This window comes from Sturnira hondurensis, unplaced genomic scaffold (assembly GCF_014824575.4).
Source record: "Sturnira hondurensis isolate 20B ecotype Veracruz unplaced genomic scaffold, ASM1482457v3 Scaffold0007865, whole genome shotgun sequence".
Taxonomy (NCBI): domain Eukaryota; kingdom Metazoa; phylum Chordata; class Mammalia; order Chiroptera; family Phyllostomidae; genus Sturnira; species Sturnira hondurensis.
This window is the reverse complement of record NW_028080496.1, coordinates 11,154,235-11,176,892: the sequence shown is the minus strand read 5'-3', so window position 1 is coordinate 11,176,892 and position 22,658 is coordinate 11,154,235. Positions and strand designations below refer to the sequence as shown.

The 22,658-nt window shown below is 50.9% G+C and overlaps 1 protein-coding gene across 3 annotated transcripts in view; it reads left to right on the top strand.

Moving 5' to 3' along the window:
• PCSK6 (proprotein convertase subtilisin/kexin type 6) overlaps positions 1–22,658 on the top strand; it is a 131,965-nt gene that overhangs the window by 92,557 nt on the left and 16,750 nt on the right. Inside the window, exons 12-15 of one of the 3 annotated variants that reach the window (XM_037053751.1) lie at positions 1,721–1,909; positions 4,169–4,305; positions 20,590–20,769; positions 20,940–20,981. In XM_037053751.1, the coding sequence (XP_036909646.1) occupies positions 1,721–1,909; positions 4,169–4,305; positions 20,590–20,769; positions 20,940–20,981 (548 nt within the window). Of the gene's footprint in view, positions 1–1,720; positions 1,910–4,168; positions 4,306–20,589; positions 20,773–20,939; positions 20,982–22,658 lie in introns of all 3 variants that reach the window. The other 2 variants (XM_037053753.1, XM_037053752.1) reach the window with 2 other exon arrangements.

Sequence of the window (22,658 nt, the reverse complement as noted above, 5' to 3'; positions counted from 1 at the left end):
CCAGCTCTCCTCAAGTATTGATTTGGGGGTGCAAATAAATTTCAGTGAGCAGGGGACTTGGTAGACACGGAGCCATGAATAATAAGAATTGACTGTATGTTTTATTGTCTTTTTCCTCCCCGTGAAATTGAATCTTAAAGTTGTAAGGAATGTCGAAAGCCAGCTAACTCAGCCCCTCCTGTCACAGAGAAGAAAAATATATGCCATAAATCTAAACATTGTGTGGTAAACAGCTTAGAACTGGATCCTGGGCAGCACTGTCTGTATTAATGTACTGAATAAGCTTCTTCTTTTTTTTTTAGTTAACATTTATTTTCAGCCAAAATGGTGTGCAATGGTTTGATAATCAAAAGTAATTTGATCTAAGGAAAACTCTAAATGTGTGGGCTAGGGGGGTAGTCTTTAGCTAGGGGCCTCTCTGGCCCCGGCAGGACTAGAACCCTCCAGAACTCTCCAGAAGTTTCTCTTCGGCTCCACCTCTGCCACCATGGGGGCGGCCTGCTGACCCGCACAGCAGACAGTGAAATTTGGGAGCAGGCAATGAAAGAGCTCCTCCTCTCTAGATCAATTTATGATGCATGCAAATCATGTTTTCAGATTTTTACAGTCTCCGAGGGAATTACATCACTGCCTGTAACTGTTTGGGGTGTTTCGTATGACTCAGGGCACGGTAGGGCCAAGCGATGTCATTCCTGAGAGACACTGGACCTCGGCCTGGAGCCTTCCCTCCGAAGGGGACAGTCGGGCATAATGGGAAATGCGCTCCCCATGATAGGCCGAGTGCTGGCCGAGCAGGGGGCCTCGCCGGGCGGCCAGAGGAAGCTTCTTCCATCTCACAAGTCCATGGCCCAGCCGCGGGGGCCCCATACCCTCAGGACGGCCCGGGAGCGGCATCCAGGTGCAGCCTGTGCCTGCCTCCTCTGGGCGTGTGTTAGAACATTCTGGTGGAGCTGACTGGTGACTGACTGGGGCTGGTGTTTGTCCTCAGATTCCCTCCCACGTGGTGAAACTGCGTTCCCATCTGAGGGCAGGAGAGGGAAGGGACCCCAGGCTTGAGGCGGACAGCCGGAAGCCGACCAGCTTCTGTTCCTCTCCAGGACTCTGGTCCAGTCATTACGGCTTCAGCATGGGCACTTAGCCCAAGAGGCCAGCTCTGGCCCCGGGTCACTTGGCCATCTCCTCTTTCCTGGGCACTTGAAGACACGCGTGGGCCCACACGAGCATCCCTGTGGGCCAGCGAGGCCCAGAGGTGGAGTGTGAAACCCCAGCTCTGCTTCTCAGTAGCCGTGACCTTGGGCCCGATCCTCGACCTCTCTGGATTAAATGGCTTAATCCTTGTAACTTCTCAGACCAGAACCCAGTGTCCAGTGCCCGGCCTGCGGTCAGCTCAGAAAATCTTCGCTGTGTTATTATATTACTCAGCACCGTGACCTGGATTTTCAAGCCAGTGTTCGACATGAAGTTGTGGGATTTGAAGGCCTTGCCGAGCCCAGGCCTTTGGGGGGGCCGATCCCTGGGTATGTTAGCTGAGTCTGCCCACGGAGGAGCCATCCTTTCAATCTCTCTGAGCCGATTCCAGAACGACACATGTCCTCTGGGCCTGCGAGGTAACTCAAACTGGGACAGCTCAGCGTGAGGAGGAGGGGCCAAGGCTCACCCTAGGTCCCGCCCCCCCGGCACCCAGAGGCCACACCTCCTGAACTGCCCCCTCCCCTCCCAGGAGCATCCCTTTGATGCAGACGCTGCGGATCACCACCCTGACCACCGCCTGTGCCAACCGCTCCGACCAGCGCGTGGGCTACCTGGAGCACGTGGTGGCCCGCATCTCCATCTCCCACCCGCGCCGAGGGGACCTACAGATCCACCTGATCTCTCCCTCGGGGACCAAGTCCCAGCTATTGGCAAAGAGGTAAGGCCCGGGCTGGCCTAGCGGGTGAGGGGCAGGGAGCAGGTAGCGGGGTGGCCTGCCTGTAGGCAACGATGACCGGAGCCCAGTCGCCCCTGCTGGCACCGGGACTCCTTCCCTGGGCTCCCCTGGACTCCCCTGAGCCGGCCACCTCTCCTCCCTTTCTCCCTCACCTCTGGGAGTGTCATTTTAGTCCTCAGTCACCACCAGGAAAGACACAAGAACCGAAGGTGATCGTGTACATGAACATGCGGGGCACCATCCTTGGCCCAGGTGCTGGTTGCCCTTCCCGTCCTGCTTACATCGTCTGTCTGACCTTCCAGAACCTTCCAGAACTTTCCATCACCCCAACATCCTCCACTCTGCCCTTTCCCTCGAATTATTCTTCTATTCAGTCCCTGCGTTTGAGCCCCCAGATTCTTAGAGAGCAGCAGGCCATCCGGGTTCACTGGTTCTTCGCTACCCATTTGCCAGGTAGCTGAACCTGTGCCACCAACCACTCTAAACCTGCCCCGAGGCCACTTGGCCGTCACCTGAGCCTTGGGAATTTGCATAGATTCTGTGATTACAGGATCCATTCCCTTCGGCCGGGTTTCTCTTCTTGCTTAATGGGGCAGCTTTTTCAGCCTGCCAGGTTTTGGGTTTTTTTTTTTTTTCCACCAAGAGCAAGTGTATATTCATAAGTACTCCAGCCCTTAAAAAACGGTCTGTTCTGTCCCTAGTGCGTTGGGTTCTGTTTGGCATCGTGCGCGAAAATCAGCCTTGACCTTTGCAGTTTCGCGGAAAAAAGTGCGGGGTGTCCCCCTGACCTCACTGCCCTTGCAGGGAAAACAAGGGCCCCTTGATATACATTTTCCCCACTGGATGTTCAGAGAACCCCCAAAGGAGCATCGAATGTTATGCCATAGAAAATATCGATATCTGGGATTGCTGATGAAGGGCTCTTCTGAGCCCTGATGTTAAAAACAAAATTGTTCCAGAGTAGAGTAGGAAAGTTAGACTCAGAAGAAAGAGTAAGACAGGAGAAGCTGGAATTGTTTCCTCTGAAGAGGGAAGACTGGAGCCCCCCCCGCCCGCCGAAACCCGCTCCTGTGTTGGAAGGAGGGAGGGCGGGTTGGGCTGGGAGAAGCTCCTCGTTTCTGCTCAAACCCGCATGAGAAAATGGCCCAGAGCTGAAGGCCCAGTCAGGGAGGACCACCGGACGCTCATCAGAACCGGTGGGGAGGCTGGCTGAGGGGAGGGACCTCCCAGCCCCCCCGACATTGCACCCAGGGGTGCCTCCGCCCACTCTGGGAAACCCCTGGGCCTGTTCGGGCACCTCCCCAAATAGGGCTGTTGAGGCCTGTGAAGCCCAGGGGAGGAAGGGGCCGCCCTCTCCCCACGTGAGCTTGGGCCCTTGTGTGCTTTTCCTTCTGGGGAGCGGCACACCAGGGCTGGCTCGGAGACAAGCGGGAAGCTTTCTGTTTGTTCCTGAACCAGCATTTTGGAAAGACCCCCTTGGGGCTGAAAGGGAAGTTCCCCGGCCCAACCTCTGTCTGCTTCGCTGCCTTTGGGCACCGGGGTCCTGGGCTCTGGGGGGTTGTGCCTGGGGTGTGACCCCTGGGGTGTGGCTCAGAAGGCCTCCTGAAGGAACCTGGCAGATTGAGGGACTTTGCTGGTAGCCTGCTGGTGCTGGGAAGATCAGGGGCAGGAGTCACTGTGCCCTCCAGTGAGTGTGCAGGCAATCAGTGCACCCAGGACCTCTCCGTAAAATAGGTAGGCGACCACCATGGCAGAGTCCCTGTCTCACACAGGGCACCTGGGAAGCCTGTCTGTCTCTCAATATTTTTTAAATGTTTTATTTATTTATTTTTAGAGAGAGGGGAAGGGAGAGAGAAAGGGAGAGAAACATCCATGTGTGGCTGCCTCTCTTGTGCCCCCTACTGGGGACCCAGCCCACAACCTGGGCTTGTGCCCTGACCAGGAATCGAACCGGTGGCCTTTCCATTTGTCAGTCAACGCTGAGCCACACCAGTCAAGACTGTGCCTCAGTGTTTAGAGACCCCATGAGATCATGGAGGGAAGATGGCCTTGCAGGGCTGTGTCGTAAATGAGGGCGTGAAAGCAGTCAACGTCTTACCCACACCTTCACCTCAGTCGAGGGCCAGGTTCCCCTGGCTTGACCAGTGGTCTCGGGGCACAGCCTCCATGGACTGGCCCGCCACCCCCAGCCACCACCCTGTCGGGCCCCTTCACATTCTGACGCCGAGTCTCCCATTGCAGATTGCTGGACCATTCCAACGAAGGGTTTTCAAACTGGGAGTTCATGACCGTGCACTGCTGGGGAGAAAAGGCGGAGGGGGAGTGGACCTTGGAAATCCGAGACATCCCGTCCCAGGTGCGCCCCCCGGACAGACAAGGTCAGAGGCGCCCGGGGACTCCGTGACGTTCGCATTTCAGCCCTTTCGCCACCCTCTAGGACTTGAATTTCACTCTGATGTCTGCGGTCGGTTATGTTTTGTTTTGTTTTTGAATGGAGGTAAAATTCGCCTAGTAGAAGCCTCACCCTTTTCATCATTTTAAGGTACACTCACCAGGTTGTACGACCGTCACCGCTGTCTCATTCCAGAACTTTCTCATCACTCCAGAAGTGTCCCCTCGAACCCATGAAGCAGTCACCCCTCACTCTGCAGCCCCTCCCAGCCCCTGGAGGTCCTGATCTACTATTGTCTTTTCTCTGTGGATTTGCCTCTTCTGGGCATTTTATGTGAATGGAATCAGGCAGTATGCGGGCTTTTGTCTCTGGCTTCTTAGGCTTGGCATAATGTTTCCAGGGTTCCTTTGTGCTCTGAACCCCATTCATTTACTCTTCCACCCACCAGCGGCTGATGTCTGGGGTGCTTCTCCGTCGCAGCTGTTAATGAGCGACGCTGCTTTGAACATCTGTCCACACAGGTGTCCCTGGGACATGTCTCCCATTCTCTCAAGTGTGTCCCTGCGAGGAGAATGGCTGAGCCACGTGGTAATTCTACGTTTAACTTTCTGGGAAACTTGTGGAACTGTTTTCCACAGCAGCTGCCTCATTGGACATTCTTACCAGCAGTGGATGGTCCGTATTTTTCGGACCATGAGACGCACGTAGGTTTTAGAGGAAAATAGGAAAAAAACTTGGAAGCAAAAAATGTGGTAAAATATTTAATAACATAAATAACATCATATTTCACCAGTGTAAATATAAACAGAACTCAACAGCGGCATTAACAACCATTACTCCTCCCAAATTTAGGAGGGGGGAAGAAAAAGAAAAGTGTGTCTCATAGTCTGAAATATACAGTAGTTTGACGACATCCTGGTCGGCACTTGTTTTATTTGCATTTTCTGTGGCCAGTCCTGCTGGTGTGAGGTGGTGTCTCTCTGGGGGTTGGGTCTGCATTTCCCTGGTGACTAATGATGCTGAGAATCTTTTATCATCCGAAGTCTTCTTTGGGGGAATGTCTATGCAAGTCTCTTTGCCCATCTGAAAACTGGGTTGTCTGTCTTTTCGTGTTGAATCATATGAGTTTTTTAAATAGTCTGGATACTAGGTCATTACCAGAAAAGCCATTTAAAAATTTTTTTTCCTTCCATTCTGTGGGTTTGATATAGGGGATGCTGTTTAGAGCCAGCCCCGAATTAAGTCCTGAACAGGCTGGTGCCCATCCGTGGGCGTGGTTGGAATCGGGGCCTGTGGCTGGTTAAGACAGGAATGAAATAGACACCTCTGGTAGCTGCTGGCTCTTACTCTCTGTGACTTGTTGGAATGTGAGGGACCGGGACACAGTCTTCGACGTTGTCACAGAGCCGACACGTACCTGCATTGCTTTCTGGAGGGGGGTGGTTCATGCAAGCTGTACCCTGGGGAGCGCTGTCGCCCCTGAGGCCCTCTTTGCAGAAACAAGCGTAGGCAGGTGGCGAGGATGGTGCCCTCCTCTGGGCTGCACGCTCAGCACATCCCAGCATTAGCGCTTCCTCCTCGAGCACAAGATGGAGTCAGCACTGGTCCCATCAGCGCTGAGGGAGGGAGGCAGGAAAAGAACAGTGAGAACTCTCTGGCAGTGGCCCTCGATAACCGAGGTGACCTCCGACCCTGGCAATCTGGAACCCAGGAGGAAGGAGGCCTGCCTGCCGCCCTGCCAAAGCAGTCAATGCAGAGGGTCGGATGGGTCCCACTAGTCAGGGTGGCTTGGTGCCCTGTCACTGCTGCCCTTGGGATTGGAACAATGCAGCACACACAAACTAGCGTCCAGGGAGAGTGGCAGCGCTCTCGTGTCCCCAGGGGGGTTCTGAGAACCGGTGGAGTAAAATACTTCAAAATCTCAGATACGACCTGGGGTTTATTAAGGAACTCAGGCCTCTGAATGATATGCTAGCTCAAACAGTACTCATCCTCATCACACTGAACGTGGTTTATGTCTGTGTTTTTTAAAAACCCGAATCGTCTGTTAGTCATCTGTTTTCCTCTTCGGGGCCCTTTCTGGGCCAGGGAAAGGTGCGTCTTCTCTCAGCGTCACTTCCCTCTGTCCTCTGGGGGGCAAGTTAGGGATGGAACTGGGGGCAAACCGTGCTCCACAGCACGCTGGGTTTCCGGGTGGCTCTCACCAGTGCACAGCAGTGATCAGATAAGTACACTGCGAAGGAGATGCGTTCAGTGTAGTACGAAGACTTAGACCTTATAATGGCTCTGTTTCCCGACCACCCCCACCCTCTTTACCCCAAATGAGCCATCCCCTCTCTGAGGAGGGCTTTGGTCCCATTACTGGGTGGTGTTGTCTTTTATTTTTTTATTTTTAAGAGGAAGGAAGGGAGAAAGAGGGGGAGAGAAACATCGATGTGTGGTTGCCTCTCGCATGCCTCCTACTGGGGATCTGGCCCACAACCCAGGCATGTGCCCCGACTGGGAATCGAACCTACGACCCTTTGGCTCACAGGCTGGCACTCAGTCCACAGAGCCACACCAGCCAGAGCTGGATGGTGATGTCTTCATTCACTACTTCATTTCTTTCTTTCCAAGGCCCACTCACAGGAGTAAAGGGCTAATAGGCATGGGCTTCACCACTTATTTCATATATCAAACAATTTTCCTAACTATATGTTGCTAATCAGTAAGCAGTTATCATTGAATTCTCTATATGTTAAAAAGTCCTTTTTCCAAGGGGGGAAAAATTAGAAAATAGTATTTTGTGTTAAAATAGTCCAAATCACAGGCCAGCACCTTCTCAGACATCTGTAACTTCTCAACCCCCTGTAGTTACATGATCTCAAACAGGGCTCTATACTATGTTGTAGCCTTAATATATAAAGAGTGCTTATAAATCACTAAGAACTATGAAAATCACCACACTAAAAAAATAGGCAAAAGGCCTGAAAGGGCCATTCCTATAGACAAATATATAAACCAATAAACAAAAGAAATGTAATCTTTATAGTAATCAAAGAAAATATGACTTAAAACACCAGGTAAATAGGATAGGAAGCCAACAAGCAGAACTTCCCGGGGCCGAAAAACCAATGCTTTGGTGAGAAGAACATGAATGTCCAGGTAGACAGGCATGGCTCCACCAGTGACTACCTGGGAAACCTTGTGTGTGGGCAGCACTGGATGGGAGTGAACCTTCCTGGCACAGCTGGGCACATAGTAGGTTGTCATGGAAGCAGGTGTCTCATGCCCCCTCTTCTTTCCTGCCCACTGCCAGCATTGGCTCCAACCACAGTCTTAAAGAACTGGTCCACATTCCTTCTGGGAACATCCCAGCTCCGAGGTGACTGGTAGAGGGCCTTGGAGGAAGTGTAAATGGGCCATGATTCTGGAGGACCCAGAACCTTGGAAGCAGCAGAATCCAGGGTTGCCGCGCTCAGGGCGAGCTAGATTGCTATCTCTTCAATGGACTGAAATGAAAAACTCAAGTCTTGAACTCATAGGCACATGTCTGTTCTTTCTTCCTCTTATACAACATCTTGCAAAACCCAAGGAACAGAGAATCGCTAGCCAGCGTCTTGGTTTGGAAATGCCGTGAGAAGGGTCAGATGCTGAGCTGCGCCGGCCTTTCAAGGGCTCTTGTGTACATGCCAGTGTGCCCTGGGGCCACAGCCACTGAAGTTCCCACACGTCTCAGCTTTCTCTGGAGCTCAGCCTGGCACACCTGAGTCCACCCACTCCCTTCCGTGGAATCCCATCTTCCAGTCTCTGCTTCTCAGGAACCTGAACGATGAGGCTGGGGCAAGTTCAAAGAGGTCTGGGGCGGAATTCACCAGAGCCTGCGGGGCAAAGGCTAGGGGCGAAGATTAGCAATGAAGGTCAGACCGGAACCACACTCAGATCACCTTGACCAGGAAGAGGAAGTGGCTGTGGGAAGGTGAGTGATGAGGGACGACCGGGTCACCACATTAGAGTCGTCGTTGGGACACGAGATTAAGACCTTAGGTGAGGCTGGAGCAGAGCGCCCTGGAGGTGGGGACTGAGTTCCCCCTGGGCCACTTTCTGGCCTGGGCACGGGACGTCTCCCAGTCTTTCTGCGCATGACTGATGGGAATAATAGTATCTACATCACAGGCCTGGGTGAGGTTCAAATGTCGGGAGGTTTTCTACGAACACACCCTTGATGAGGACTCTGAAAAGTTTCAAAATTACGCTCAGTGACAGGAGCCCGTCTGACATGTCATTTCTCTATGGAATTCTGCGCTTCTGCCTTAAACGATTAAATCGTGTCTCACTAAGTGGCCGCACTCACTTGAATGGAAGACGAAGAAATGATGATGATGAAGCTCAGAGAATTAGGTTCATTTCAGAGAGTGCTTTTGACGGTTCAGACAACGGGTGCCGCTGACCCCCAGTCACATGCACTGATTGCGTTTCACTCCGTGAATATCCACAGGTAGCTCCCAGACCGCTCCACGCCCCGCCCTTGGGCGTCCCCTGGTCCCTCGCAGGTAGGACTGGCGCGGCCCCAGGGGGAGCTGAGCCCAGGGCAAGGCAGCAGAACTTGTGAAGCCTGTGGCTATTCACTCCACTTCCCATGATGCAAGGCCGCCCAGCCTCCCCGGCTTCTAGCTGCCTTGGCGGGGCGAGGGGGCGAAGGGCGGGGTAGGTAACATAACCCAGAAGTGCACCAGGTTTTGCCCAATGACAAAGGGGAGGTCGAGTTCGCATCCTTTCTGACAGTCCCTACAGGGCCTATTTGGAAGATGTCCCCTGCCAATCTCACTGCTGTTTTGTTCTGAAGCTTGGCCTGCTTGATATTCATCTCTCGCTCTCTCTGTCCCAGGGCAGCCCCTCCCAATGGAGCCTCAGGGTGTGGGCTTTGCCTTGAGCCTCATTGTCCAGGAAGCTGAGGCCACAGCTCATGACCTGGTCTCGGACTGACCACCGGCTTCGATAACCTCTGTGTAACATTACAGAGTGACAGATAAGCACAGGCTCATATTCAGAACTGATCCAGCGTGTCTCTGTTGACAGGCAAAGCTTGCCTTTGGAAGCGCAGGACTTTGAACTTGGAGGAGGGGGTGGTCATAGAATCGTTGAGTGAATGAACGACTGAATGAATGAATGAATGAATGGGTATGCCACTGAGAACCTTGTTAAAATCAGGAACGCGTATAATTTTACTCAACTCTGTTTTCAGTTTCGTGTCCTCAGTAAAATGCTTAACAATCAGTTAAAACCAGGAAAAATTAGTCTCTCCTGGGTGACTGCTTTTTCCCCCTTTTTCATGATAAGTTCCGTGATACCCTGGTTTCCTTTCGGTCACTCTTCCACACATTTCTTTCTTCCTAGAAGTGTGGCTGTTTTCATCATATTGTTAGCTTTACTGGTCTGTTTCACTGACCTCTGTCTTGAGCCAATCTTTATCTCTCAGGAAAAGTTGACATTTTGCTGCGTTCCGTGATTCAGTCTGTCTTGTCCTGGCGGCTGGAAAGAAAGCCGGTGCAAAGCCTGTGCCCTCTCTTCCAGCTTTCAGGTTTGTCGCTGAGCGAACAAGGAGGGAAAATGGAACGTCGCTCCCGCCTGCCTGGAGACAGAACTGAGAGCTTGGCGAGGTTTCCCATCCGCTCACACATGCTTGCCCGAAAGTTTCTTTCTGAACCTTCTTCGCTTCCACCTCTCTCAGTGTCTCCTCCCATTGGTCTCTGTGCCTCCCTTAGATTCTTACGAAGGAACCATTATAGTGACACTATTCCTCAAAGTCTCCTAGTTGAAGAGAAAAAGCTCAGTGTCCCCACTCACCTAGGTCCAGGTTCAAGGTCACCGTGTGGATGAAGCACAGCATTGTTGCCTCGGTTCTGTGTCTCCTGATTGGGAATGTAATGAACTGGTAAAATAAAACCCGAAATGTGAATGGGAATGAAAAGTAAAAGGACATGGCCCTGGCTGAGTGGCTCAGGTGGTTGGAATATTGTCCCATACACCAAAAGGTTATGGGTTCAATTCCCGGTCAGGGTACATGCCTAGGTTGTAGGCTTGATTCCCGGTCAGGGTGCATATCGGAGGCAACCAACTGATGTTTCCCTCTCACATCGATCTTTCTCTTGCTTTCTTTCTCCCTTTCCCCCCTCTCTCTAAAATCAGTGAATATACCCTTGGGTAAAGACACACACAAAAAATGATATGGAGAGAGAAAGAATTCTCCTGAAACCCCTTCTCAGGTAGACTTTATTACTTTCAGAAACACGTCACGATCAGAAATATATCTCCATTTTCGCGTCTTTCCTTCCCCGACACTTTACAGAGTTCCAGCCCTGCCACAGACATCACTTCATATTTCTGCTACTTGCATATCAAGCACTTTTTAATGTCATTGTACATTCTTTGTGAGCAGCATTTTATATCTTTTTTATAATGCGTCGCCAAGGAGAAATGCCGTCATTTATTTAAGCATCCGTCTTAACCATTGAACATGTAGATTGCTTTCTGGGTTCTTGTGAGGTTATAAACAGACAGCTTAATGCCAAAAGCCCTCTCCTAAATTTCCGATTAGTTCCCTGGGTTCGTTCACTAGAAGTCCAATTACTGGGCCAAATAAGAGGTGGAAACCACAAAAACATCTGCTTTTGATACATGGGACCAATTTGCTTTTCAAAACAGTTGAACCCATTTACAGTCTCAGAGGGGTGGGTTGGCGTGTTCACTCACCAGGTCCGCAGGAGAAAAGGGCCGTGTTTTTCGGACCATGAGGCGCACCTAGGTTTTAGAGAAGGAAAATAGGAAGAAAAATTGGAAGCAAAAAACAAGGTAACATATTTAATAACATAAATGACATCATATTTCACCAATGTAAATGTAAACAGAACTCAACAGCAGCATTAACAACCATTACTCCTCCCTAATGGAAGGGGGGTGCATCTTATAGTCTGAAAAGCACTGTGATTTTTCCCCCTTCTTTTGTGTTGTGATAATTACTAAACAGGGTGAACACTTTTCCAAGTGTTCATCCATAAACCATATTTTCTCTTTTGAAAATTGCCCTTTTTGGTTTTGTCCTCAGACATCTGTATTGCTGCTATAATCATTCTAAGTAAAATACAGGTGTAATAACCCTTTCTGCGTCAGAGTGCCTGTAAATATTATTTTGGTCTGCTTTTTGACTTATATTTTATTTTTTTAAGATTTTATTTGTTTATTTTAAGAGGGAGGAGTGGGAGGGAGAAAGAGAGGGAGAGAAACATCAATGTGTGGTTGCCTCTCGCACGCCTCCTACTGGGGACCTGGCCCACAACCCAGGCATGTGCCCTGAGTGGGAATCCAACTGGGGACCCTTTGGTTCACAGACCTGACTCAATCCATTGAGCCACACCAGCTAGGGCTGACTTATATTTTTTAAAAGATAATCTTAAATTTCCCCATTCGAGTTTAGATCATTTGGCTCCCAGCTTAAGATTGGATTTTCTTCATAACCTGCTTGATTATTTTCTAGTACAAGGTAAATTTTTTTTTCTAAATTGCTAACAAATTACCCCCAAGCAAAGATAACATTGAGACGTTAAAAGATGTCATGGACTTCTGTGGAAGACCAGGAGCAGAACAACTAGCAGAAATGGAGCACAAAACAACTTGTTGAAAAGAAGTCCTATTATATTGATGATTTCCATAAAGGCAAATAGCTTTGATTAGAAGCTATATAGTTCTATATAATATAGAATTGCTTCGATTAGAAGACCAAGAGTGTTGTATTAGGTTTTTGCAATATATCTTTACTGCTGTGCCAGGCATATGTTATGCATGCACCAGACGCCGTCTTTACTCTCCTCTGCCTCCCTCTGCCTCGGGGGGCTGATCCCCAAAGAGGGCTTGCCTGTGCCTTATGGTTGAGTCCAGCCGAGATCTTCAGCAGGAGCTGTCAGCATCCTACCATGCCCCCAAGGGCTTCACACCCTTTCTTTGACTCTCTCCCGGGAACTCCTCCACCCACGGTGGCTCTCAGTGCTCTGCCCACAGCTTCATAAGCAGTCCCTTTACTTCACCCTCCTTGAGTACCCCAGTTTATTTATGCTGTCTGCTTCCTGCTGGGACTGACGGATGGAAGTACATCCAAGAGTGATATTTAAATTTAAGAAAATGGAAACGTTAATAATCAAGTGGATGGGAAAAGAGACACCAGGCAAGTGCTCACCAAGAGAAACCTGGTGTCGTTATCTTAATGCCAGACACACAGAAATTTCATGGAGAACACATTACTAGACCTAGAGGGTCTCTGCATATTGAAAAAAGGTTTGGTGCAATTTTTAAAAAGATTTTTTATTTATTTTTAGAGAGAGGGGAAAGGAGGGAGGCAGAGAAACATTAATGTATGGTTGCCTCATGTGCGCCCCCTATTGGGGACCTGGCCTGCAACCCAGGCATGTGCCCTGACTGGGAATCGAACCTGGGACCCTTTGGTTCATAGGCCAGCACTCAATCCACTGACCTACAGGAGCCAGGGTGATTTGGTTCAATTTTAACATGAACTCAAAACATATAAAGCAAAAACTTGTTGACACAAGACAGACACAGAGACAGGATGGGCAATTTAGCGTACCTCAAGTGTAATGGATGGGTAAAACAGCAGAAACCAGTAAGACAGGAAGATTTGCATAGAGCAGTTGATGGGTGAGCTTCGATGTGCGTATTGGAACACAGCACCCAGCAACTGAAGAATAAACACATTTTCCTTTGAAGCACAAATGAGAATCGGCTGCCTGGCAGGATCCTTGGCAAGCTTCCAGGTATTTTTCAGGATTGTGGCATACAAACCCTGCTCTCTAACACAGCACTGAAGAAATCAAAATTTTAAAAGATAAGTAGAAAAGACTCATGCATTTGAAAGTTGAAAAAAACCCACTTCTAAATAGCTCATGTGTCCAAGGAGAAAAAGTCGTAATTGAAACTAGGAAATAGAAGTGGATGGTGATCAAAATACTACATCTCCAGCCCTGACTGGTGTGGCTCCACTGGTTGGAGTGCTGTCCTGCGCACCCGAAGGTTCCGGGTTCAATTCCCAGTCAAGAGCACATGCCTAGGTTGCAGGTTTGGTCCCCAGTCAGGGTGCCTATGGGGGGCAACTAATTGATGTTTCAACACTTCACCCAAATAAACCCTGGAGCTTAAGATTCCTAGACCATTTTTTCTGGCATTGAAAATACCCTCTTTTTTTAAAAAAATTAACTTTCTTGGGGTGATGTTGGTTAATGACATTACACAAGTTTCCGTGTATACTCTGTAATAATATACATCACCTGTATAAAAGTCAAGTCTCGCCCTGGCTGGTGTAGCTCAATGGATTGGGCACGGGCCTACGAACCAGAGGATCGCGGTTCGATCCCGGGTCAGGGCACATGTGTGGGTTGCAGGCCAATTCCCAGCAGGGGGTGCAGTTCCTGGCAGGGGGTGCATGAGAGGCAACCATACATTGATATTTCGCTCCCTCTCCCCTTCCCCTCTAAAGATAAATAAATAAAATCTTAAAAAAAAAGTCAAGTCTCCTTTAGTCTCCATAGATTCGACCCCTTTACCTTCCTCATCCTCCCCACCTCTTCCCCTCTGGTAACCTCCATATTGTTGTCCGTGTCTTGGAGTTTTTGTTTGTTTGTTTTGTCTGTTCTTTTGTTGCTTTCTGCTTTCTACCCCACCTGAGTAAAATCATATGGTTCTTTTTATTCCACCTGATTTATTTTGCTTGGCGCAATGCTCTCAGCATCCACCCATTCGACACAAATGGCAGGATTTCACCCTTCCTTACGGCTGAATAGTATTCCGTTGTGTGTATGTGAACCGCATCTTCTTTATCCAACCATCCATCGGAGGGTGAACACTTAGGTTGTTTCCATGTCTCGGCTACCATAAATAATTCTGCAATGAACATAGCTACAGCTATCCTCACGAATAAAGGTTTTCAGGTTTTTTTCAGGCAGGTGCCCAGAACAGGGGTTGCTGGGTCATACAACAGATATTTTGAGGAAACTCCATGCTGTTTTCCAAAGTGGCCACACCAGTCTGCATTCCCACGGCAGTCTACCCGGGTGCCCTTTTCTCCACATTCTCTCTAGCACCTGTTATGAAATTACCATCTTTAAAGGGTTTTATGGCTACAAGATTCTCCCATCTCCCCTGCTTTATTCATTTTAATTTGTTGATTTGAGGGGGGGGGGAGAGAAACATCTGTTTGTTGCTCCACTCATGGATACAATCATTGGTTGCTGACTGGGGATCAAACCCCCAACCTTAGGGTATCTGGATGATGCTCTAACCAACTGAGCAAGCCGACCCAGCCAGGGCCCCTGTTTTATATCTGGCTCTGAGGATGTGTATGTGCCCATGTGTGCATGCACATATGTATGGAGGCTGGGCACACACGTGTGTGTGCACTTCCCATCCTTTCCAGGCCATTTCTACATTCCCTTTATCTTCCTCCCTCTTGCTTGCCATTTTTTAAAAAAATATTTTATTGATTTATCTTTTTAGAGGGGAAGGGAAGGAGAGAGGAAAGAAACATCAATGTATGGTTGCTTCTCGTGCATCCCCTGCAGGGAACTGGCCCCTGCGGGAAACTGGCCTGCAACCCAGGCATGTGCCCTGACTGGGAATCGAACCACGATCGTCTGGTTTGCAGGCCCGCGCTCAATCCACTGAGCTACACCAGCCAGGGTCTTGCTTGCCATTTTTAACTATGTGTTAAATTTATTGAGTAAAGGTTGGCATTTCTGTGTGTGTGTGTGTGTGTGTCTGTGTGTGTGTGTGTAGTATTTCATATAACAGCTTCATGGGAATACAGGTCACATACTACAAAACTCACTCTTTTAAAGTGTTCTTGTATATTTGTATATTTTTATAAGCAACCGAAGCCTTTTTAATTCCTTCCACCCAAACCTCTGGGTTCAACTTTGTCATCTTTGTAACTCAGGTTCACTGAACACCAGAAGGAAAATCTTCCACCGGAGTGTTAGACTAAAACAGATTTCTTGATTTTTTGAGGCCTCCTCTCTTTACTGTGTTTCATCTAAAGAACCTCTCCCTGCTGTTTGACGTATGGAGGTGGGGGAGAATTAATAAATCCTTTATTGGTAATAACTTCTCTAATTGCCAAAGGCTTCCCAAAGTATAGAGTTTTTCATCTAACAGGACCCTTCCCTCAGTTCTATCTGCTGTCTCTAATTGCAAATTCCTCTCTCTAGGACATTTTTTAAAGATTTAATTTATTTATCTTTGGAGAGAGGAGAAGGGAGGGAGAAAGAGAGGGAGAGAAACATCGATTGGTTGCCTCTCATGCTGGGAACCCAGGCCGGCAACCCAGGCTTGTGCCCCGATCAGGAATCGAACCAGTGACCTTTCGCTTTGTGGGATGACGCCTAACCCACTGGGCCACACCAGTCAGGGCCTTCTCCAGGATTTTTGGTGCTTAATTCAAAATGCCAAGGAATGAAAGAGCTTCGTTACTGCTGGGACTCTCCTTCCTATTGGTGAATTCATCCCTAATGCTGGTTCTGCCTGTGTGTGATAGGAACGGTTTTGTTTATCCATCGTGAATTCAGTTCACTGAGGGGACGCTGCGTTAAAGACAGTGTGTGACGCTAAAGCCATTCTTGGCAGCCCCCGAGGGCCTTCGCTGTGGGTCCCCCCCTGCATGTCCCGGTCGCAGTTGCTGGGGCCTTGCTGGTGACACCTTGAGACGGAGTCCCGGCGGGGCCCTCCCCAAGTGTTCTTTCTTGGACAGGCCCTCCAAAGAGTTTGGGTTTGGACCCCTTTTAAGAGCCCCTCCTCCTGGAAGTGGAGGAATGAATGGTACTCGTTGAGTTTTCATAAGGGAGACGTGAACAGGCGTGCTGCGTGGCTTGAATAGTAAAGAATACACATTTGTCAAATGCGCGGCCCAGAGCAGACAGGCATTCTGACGTCCTGCTTCTGCCCTGGCTGGGTGGCTCAGCTGGTTGGAGCATCGTTCCCACACCAAAAGGTTGCAGGTTTGATTCCTGGTCAGGGCACATACTTGGGTTGCAGGTTTGATCCCTGGTTGGGATGTGCTCAGGAGACAGCTGATCAATGTTTCTCTCTCTCTTGTCTGTCTCTCTCTCTCTCTCTCTAAAAGCAATAAACACATCCTTGGGTGAGGATTATAAAAATAAAAATAAAGACCTCCTGCCTCCGATAGCAGTTCTGCTCCGTGGGGACTCGGGCCCGGGTCTGGGGCAGCCCTCCACATGTTCTGTCCGCTTCTCCCTCGATTTCTCCACACCCACCTTCCATGCCCACCTGTGTTGTCTCCTCTGTGCTGCCATCTCCCTGGTATCTGATCCTTCTGGCTCCTTTCAGCTGGGACTGCAGGTCGGGGCAGGTACGAAGTGAGGTGCCCATTAGATGTCGTTCACACCGAGTAGCAGGCACCTATATGCCCATGGCTGTGCCCAGCATCTTACTCTCATTAAATCATTTAATGCCCCAAATGACTCTGTAAAGTCAGTGGTATTAATACTAGCCCCACTGTACAGATGAAGAAGCTGAAGATCAGAGAGGTGAAGTCATCGCCCAAGGTCACACAGCTCGTAGGCGGCTGAGCCGGGAGTCAAGGCCAGGTCATGAGCCTCCAGGGTCCTTTCTTTGCTTTCTGGGCCAGGTCCCCCCCTTGTCTGACCACGAGGTTACAAAAAACACTTGCGATTGCAAATGTTTGCAAACAACCTCAGTGCCCCTCAGTAGGGGACTTTCCACCTCTCTGACGCAGCAATGGGAAGACCACCCAGATGCCTGTCAGTGGGAGAGGCAAGAATTCGGGGTGCACTGACGAAGCGGACAGGGCCAGGCGTACGCCCCTGCTTGCTTGGGGAAAAAACACCTCGGGAAGGATGCACGGAGACACGGGCTAGCGGGTTGCCTGTGGGGACAAAGGAGGTGGCCAGGGGGTGGGGCCGGAGGCACACTTCCTCTGCATTCCCTTTACTTTTGGATTTTGAGCCGTTTATATTTATAGTTTATTCCGATAGGAATCAGAAGCCCTGAGTACCACAGCTTTCTTTTTAGTCCTCACCTGAAGATGTTTTTATTGATTTGAGAGAGAGAGAGAGGAAGAGGTGGGAAGAGAGAAAGAGAGTGGAATGTGAAAAACATCGATCCGTTGTCCCCTATACACACCCCAACCAGGGATTGAACCTGAAACGTAGGCATGTGCCCTGACCGGGAATTGAACCCACACCACTTTGGTTCACAGGCTGGTGCTCCATCCAGTTGAGCCACCCAATCAGGACCTGAGGACCACAGGTTTTTAGTGTTTTTTTCCCTTGACCCATTCAAGCACTTTGTTCATAGCTTTTATAAACTAAATATACTTTCTAAAAAACGTATGCATGTGGAAGGTAATAGATGCTCTGGGTTTTGTAAATAAAAATGAAGCCTCTTTCCTCCTGAATTCCTGCCTTCCCTCAGTCCCCTCTTTCTGGTTTCTTCGAATTCATTCTTTCCCCGGTTTTATTGAGGTATAATTGACATATGGCACTGAATAGTTTTTTAAAGATTTTATTTATTTATTTTTAGAGAGAGGGGAAGGGAGGGAGAAAAATATCAATGTGTGGTTGCCTCTTGAGCGGCCCCTACTGGGGACCTGGCCTATAACCCAGGCATGTGCCCAAACCGGGAATCAAACCCGGGACCCTTTGGCTCATAGGCCAGAGCTCTGTCCACTGAGCCACACCAGCCATAGTTTTAAGGGGTACATTGTAACGACTTGACTTATGCGTGTGGTGAGATAAGCGGCATGGTTAGTTGAGTGACATCGGCCATCTCATGTAGACACACACACACACACACACACACACACAAGAAGGTTTTTTTTCCTTACAGTGAGAAATCTTAGGATCCTCAAATTTGGTTTCTTGGCGCTCTTTCTGCTCTCTCTTCCTCCAGACAGGGTGTGTGCTGATCCTGAGCTCGGAGCAGCCCCTCTGGTTTGTCCTGCCAAAACTACATCTAAAAATAAGACTCCAGTTTTAGTGACCGAGCCCTGAGTGGGGGTTTTCGGTGACATCACATAAGCCTGAAATAAATCTCAACTCCAGTTATAGCTCACAGAGCGCTTGGTCCCTCTTGTGTAGCCATCGCGTGCCCGCTTTAATTATGGGTCCGCCACTGGGTTGTTAAGGTGCCCAGATTCCGTGGTGGGTTTGAAGTGTAGCTTTGTCTGACCCTGAGGGACGGAGGATGGACAATCACTCCTGACCAGGGGCTGGGACGCTGCACCTGTGCCTGTGGGAACTGCTTCCTGGGTCACATCGTTAACTGTGCAGCCTCTGTGAGCAATGTGTTAGGGGAATGGCCTCAGAGCGGCGGAGAGAACCCTTTGGAAGGCTGTACGCTAGGACGTAGCAGGCTCACGAGTGTTTTTTCAAGTTCATGGATCTACATCCTCCAGGGCTTGACCCAGCAGCCAGGAGAGGCCTGGGCCATCTGGGGCCTGACTTAGGGAGGTTTGGGAGCTGCCGGCGGTCGGGACTGGGGATTTGTGTTGGCCGAGGCCATGGTTAAGAAGAAACAGTGCCACTACGTGCCACGTCGGGTGACAGGATCACTATCAAACACCGTTCAGAGCAGCATCCGCGAGCTGCCTGGTGAGCTCCAGGCCAGCGACGCCTCTGTCCGCCCCGGACCCAGCTAGGACAGGAGGGACGAGAGCTGACCGCTGACAGGGCACGTGGACAAGCAGGAGCCCCCTGTGCTGGGACTTGAGACCCCCGAGAGATTCCAGGAGATGGAACAAAATGCGGTTATACTCACGGAGTTGTCCACGTGGCAAAAATAGTGTAAAGACAGCGCAAGACCGTGGGCCTGCCATGCAGAGCAAAGAAGTGCAGTGGCAGGGGCGGAGGGGGCTATAACATCCCAGCAGAGATGCAGGCACGGGTCCCCCTTTGCCTAAAGTGGGGGGTCCAACCTTTGGGTGTCGCTGGGCTATACTGGAAGGAGAGGTGTTGTATTGCAACCCGTAATCACACACACAAGAAAATCTCGTCATGTTTTAAGTAGATTTACGGTTTCGTGTTGGGCCATGTTCGTAGCCACCCTGGGCTGCAGGCAGCCTGCGGGCCACAGGTTGGACACCCCTGGTGAGGCATTCGGAGGGGCAAGACACCCACGATGGAAAGTGAAGGGGAAGCCAGGCATTTTCCAAAGCAACACAGACACGAAGCTGGCAAAGTCACCGTCCCCAGTGTGGGTTGTGGTGGCATCACAAGGGGTTGTGGGGGTGCCTGTCAGCTGGTGTGACTGTGTGTGGTGGTGGCCCAGTTGTAAAGAAAGCCTGGGAGGCGGGAGCGGCAGTGAGTCCATCGGCGTGAACAGCGTGTTCTCGGGCAGGTCATGCTAGGCCTGAGCCCCTTAATTTCTCTGAGAAGGACAGCAGTGACCTCCCCTCAACATGGTCCCACTGTCGCCAATGCTGGTGGCACTGCAGTAAGAATGGGGGACCCAGGCCGTGGCCTGCAGTGGGGCCAGCCCATAGGCACATCCGATTTGGCCGCTTACACGTTTTATAACATCTGGGTGTTGCCTGGAAATTGCAGGCCAGGTTTTCCACTTCTCTGTACACCTGAGAAGACCCAACATCCATCCCATCCCACGTAGAAGCTGGTGGTGGGGTGGGGTCCTTGCTGTCTGCCTCTTCCCACCCCCTGGGACTTTCTTTATGGCCGGTGCTCTCCCATCAGCCACCGCCCTCTCCACACTGATCCCTCATTTCCCCCGAACCCGGCTGCCATTGATCCTCCCTCTTTGGGGATGCCCTGTACCCAGCCTCTGGGAACACCTGGGCTGCACTGCCACTGCCATTGCACCAAATGTCCCCAGCTGCCCAGGCTGGCTGTGAAGGGAGGAGCCCGAGATCAGTCTTCCTGTGATCCAGGGTTAAGGACTAAAATAACAGGATTCCTCAGGGTAGCCCAGGTGTCACACATGGAGGCACATGGGCCGAGGCTCCTGGCCCCAGCTTGGCCCACTGGATATTTCAAGAGCGGAAGAGGCTGTTGTTGCTGGTGATGGGTGTGGGGCCATCGAGGGGGCTATGGTGAGACCCGTGGGCAGAGAACATGGCTTGGGCGATAGGTGTGTCCCTGGTCCTTGAGTGACGAGGGGGTAAAGGCAGGGACCACGTAGCCTTGCTGGGGGACAGGGACTTGAGGGGCCAGTTTGTTGACTCTGTGGACCGGGTGCCTTGCAGGGAAGTTGAAAGAATGGAGCCTCATCCTGTACGGCACGGCGGAGCACCCATATAACACCTTCACTTCCCACCAGTCACGCTCCCGGATGCTGGAGCTGTCCACCCCGGTGCTGGGGCCACCCAAGGCCTCTCTGTCGCCGCCCCAGGCCGAAGCTCCCGAGGACGAAGAAGACTACACAGGTAAGGGGCCTGAATCCCGGGGACACAGCTTGCCGGCTTCTGGGAGTTCTGCTTTCCCGCCACGGCCCTTAAAATGTGGGGCCGCTCCTGGTTGAATGGGGGGGTTAGGACTATACATCTTCTCGCTGTCCCGGAAGTTGTAATACCGATGCCAGTTTGCACTCACACAGCTCCTCCCTCCCACAGCTGCCCTAATACTTTACAGACCAGTAAGTATGCTTCAGACTAGTAAGTATCTCCAACCTTTGCAGACCGGGAAAGCGAGGTCCTCTAGGCCCAACCAGAACTGGGGCTTGCCCTGTGCTCAGTGAGACTCCTAAGGCGGTCCCCCCTTTTCTTTCAGGGGGTCCCATCTCATATCTCTCAGCCAGGGACCTAATGGGATGGGGGGTCCAGGTGGCTGGGTCGAATAAACACAGACAGACAAGGAGCTGGGCTGGAGATCTTGACCAGCCTCAAGGGCTTTGATAAAGACCCAGGATTCGGTCTCAAGTCCTTATGTCAGTGGATATGAATGGGACATGAAAGGGCTTCCGTAAAGGGGCCACTGCAGGTCCCTTGCCCCCAGCTGTTCCGTGCGCTGCCCGGGCTCTGGGCCTCTAGCTCTCTCAGCTCAGGGAAAGGGCTTCAGGCGATGCCTGTCGTGATCGGCACTTTATGTAGAAAGCTGTTCCTTCCCCGCCCCCCCTGAACTGTCTCACAGAAATTTGTGAGAAACGGAGCGTTTCTGGTTGGGCATACGCTCCGTAGCTAAATGTTCTGGCTCTGTGATACATGGTGGGGACTATCCAGGCCACTGATGCTTTGAGTTATCTAATAGCGTCTGGGGGAGAAGAAAGGGAAGGATGCAGCATTCCACCCGTACAGCTCAGGTATAAATTACGGTCGATTCCATTTTACACGTCTTCTACCTTTCCTTTAAAATGGGCCATTGAATTATGTATGGACTAATCTGCTCTGTTCCCCCTGGTGATTTATAAACCATGGCAAGACTCAGTAATTATTAATAAATGACTAGGCTTTTTTTCCCCCGCCTTAAATCTGCCACTGCCTCTAACCTCACACTGTCCTGGAGTCTCACTGTGAGACTGGCCTGCAGCCCGGATCCCCGACGGCTCGCTCTTCCCGGGAGTGTGGTTTAGATGGAAGGAGTGGGATGGGGGGCAGGGCTCTGTGGGATCAAGGTGTGGTTCTGATGCTCTGGGAGTCTCCTGCGTTCTCGGGGCAAGTGGGACAGGTGGGCAGGTAACAGCTAAATGTGTCAGGATGCCGCCTGAAAGGCAAAGGGGAGGGCGCTTTGGGGAGGAAGGAGTAGGAGAGGGAAAAGGGAGATGAGGAAGAGAGAGAGAGAGAAGGGGAAGAGAGGAGGAGAGAGAGAGGAAGGGAAGAGGCAGGGAAGAGGTGGAAGCAGCCAGGTGAGATCCAAGGCACAGTCAAGAGGTGCATAGGGTGGGACATCTCCTAGGTGCCCCTTGGGGAAGCATCTCCATCTCAGACAAACCCAGGGAGAAAGGGAGGGTCAGGGCTTATTTTGAAGTGGGGCGATGATTCTTAACAACTTTCTGCAGAGCTCAGCACAGAGGTGAGAGGGATGGAGGCGGGAGCTTGCAGGGGTGACTGAGTGAGGGAGCGAGGAGGCTTTCTGGGGAGTGCAGAGAGCTGGTCCTGGGCTGCAGGGGCATGGTGGTGATGGGCACAGTTCCAGAGTCAGCCAGCAGGGGGCGCCTGAGATGGCGAGGGGAGCCCAGCCACCCACGAAGGTAAGGATCTCAGGACATTAGGGGGCTTAGCGGGCAAGAGTCTGCCAAGAGGGTCTGGGCTCCAAGGAGGGTGTCAGGCGCTTTGCAGGAGAACTGCCGAGGGGCGGGGGCAGCCACGAGGCTGGCAGG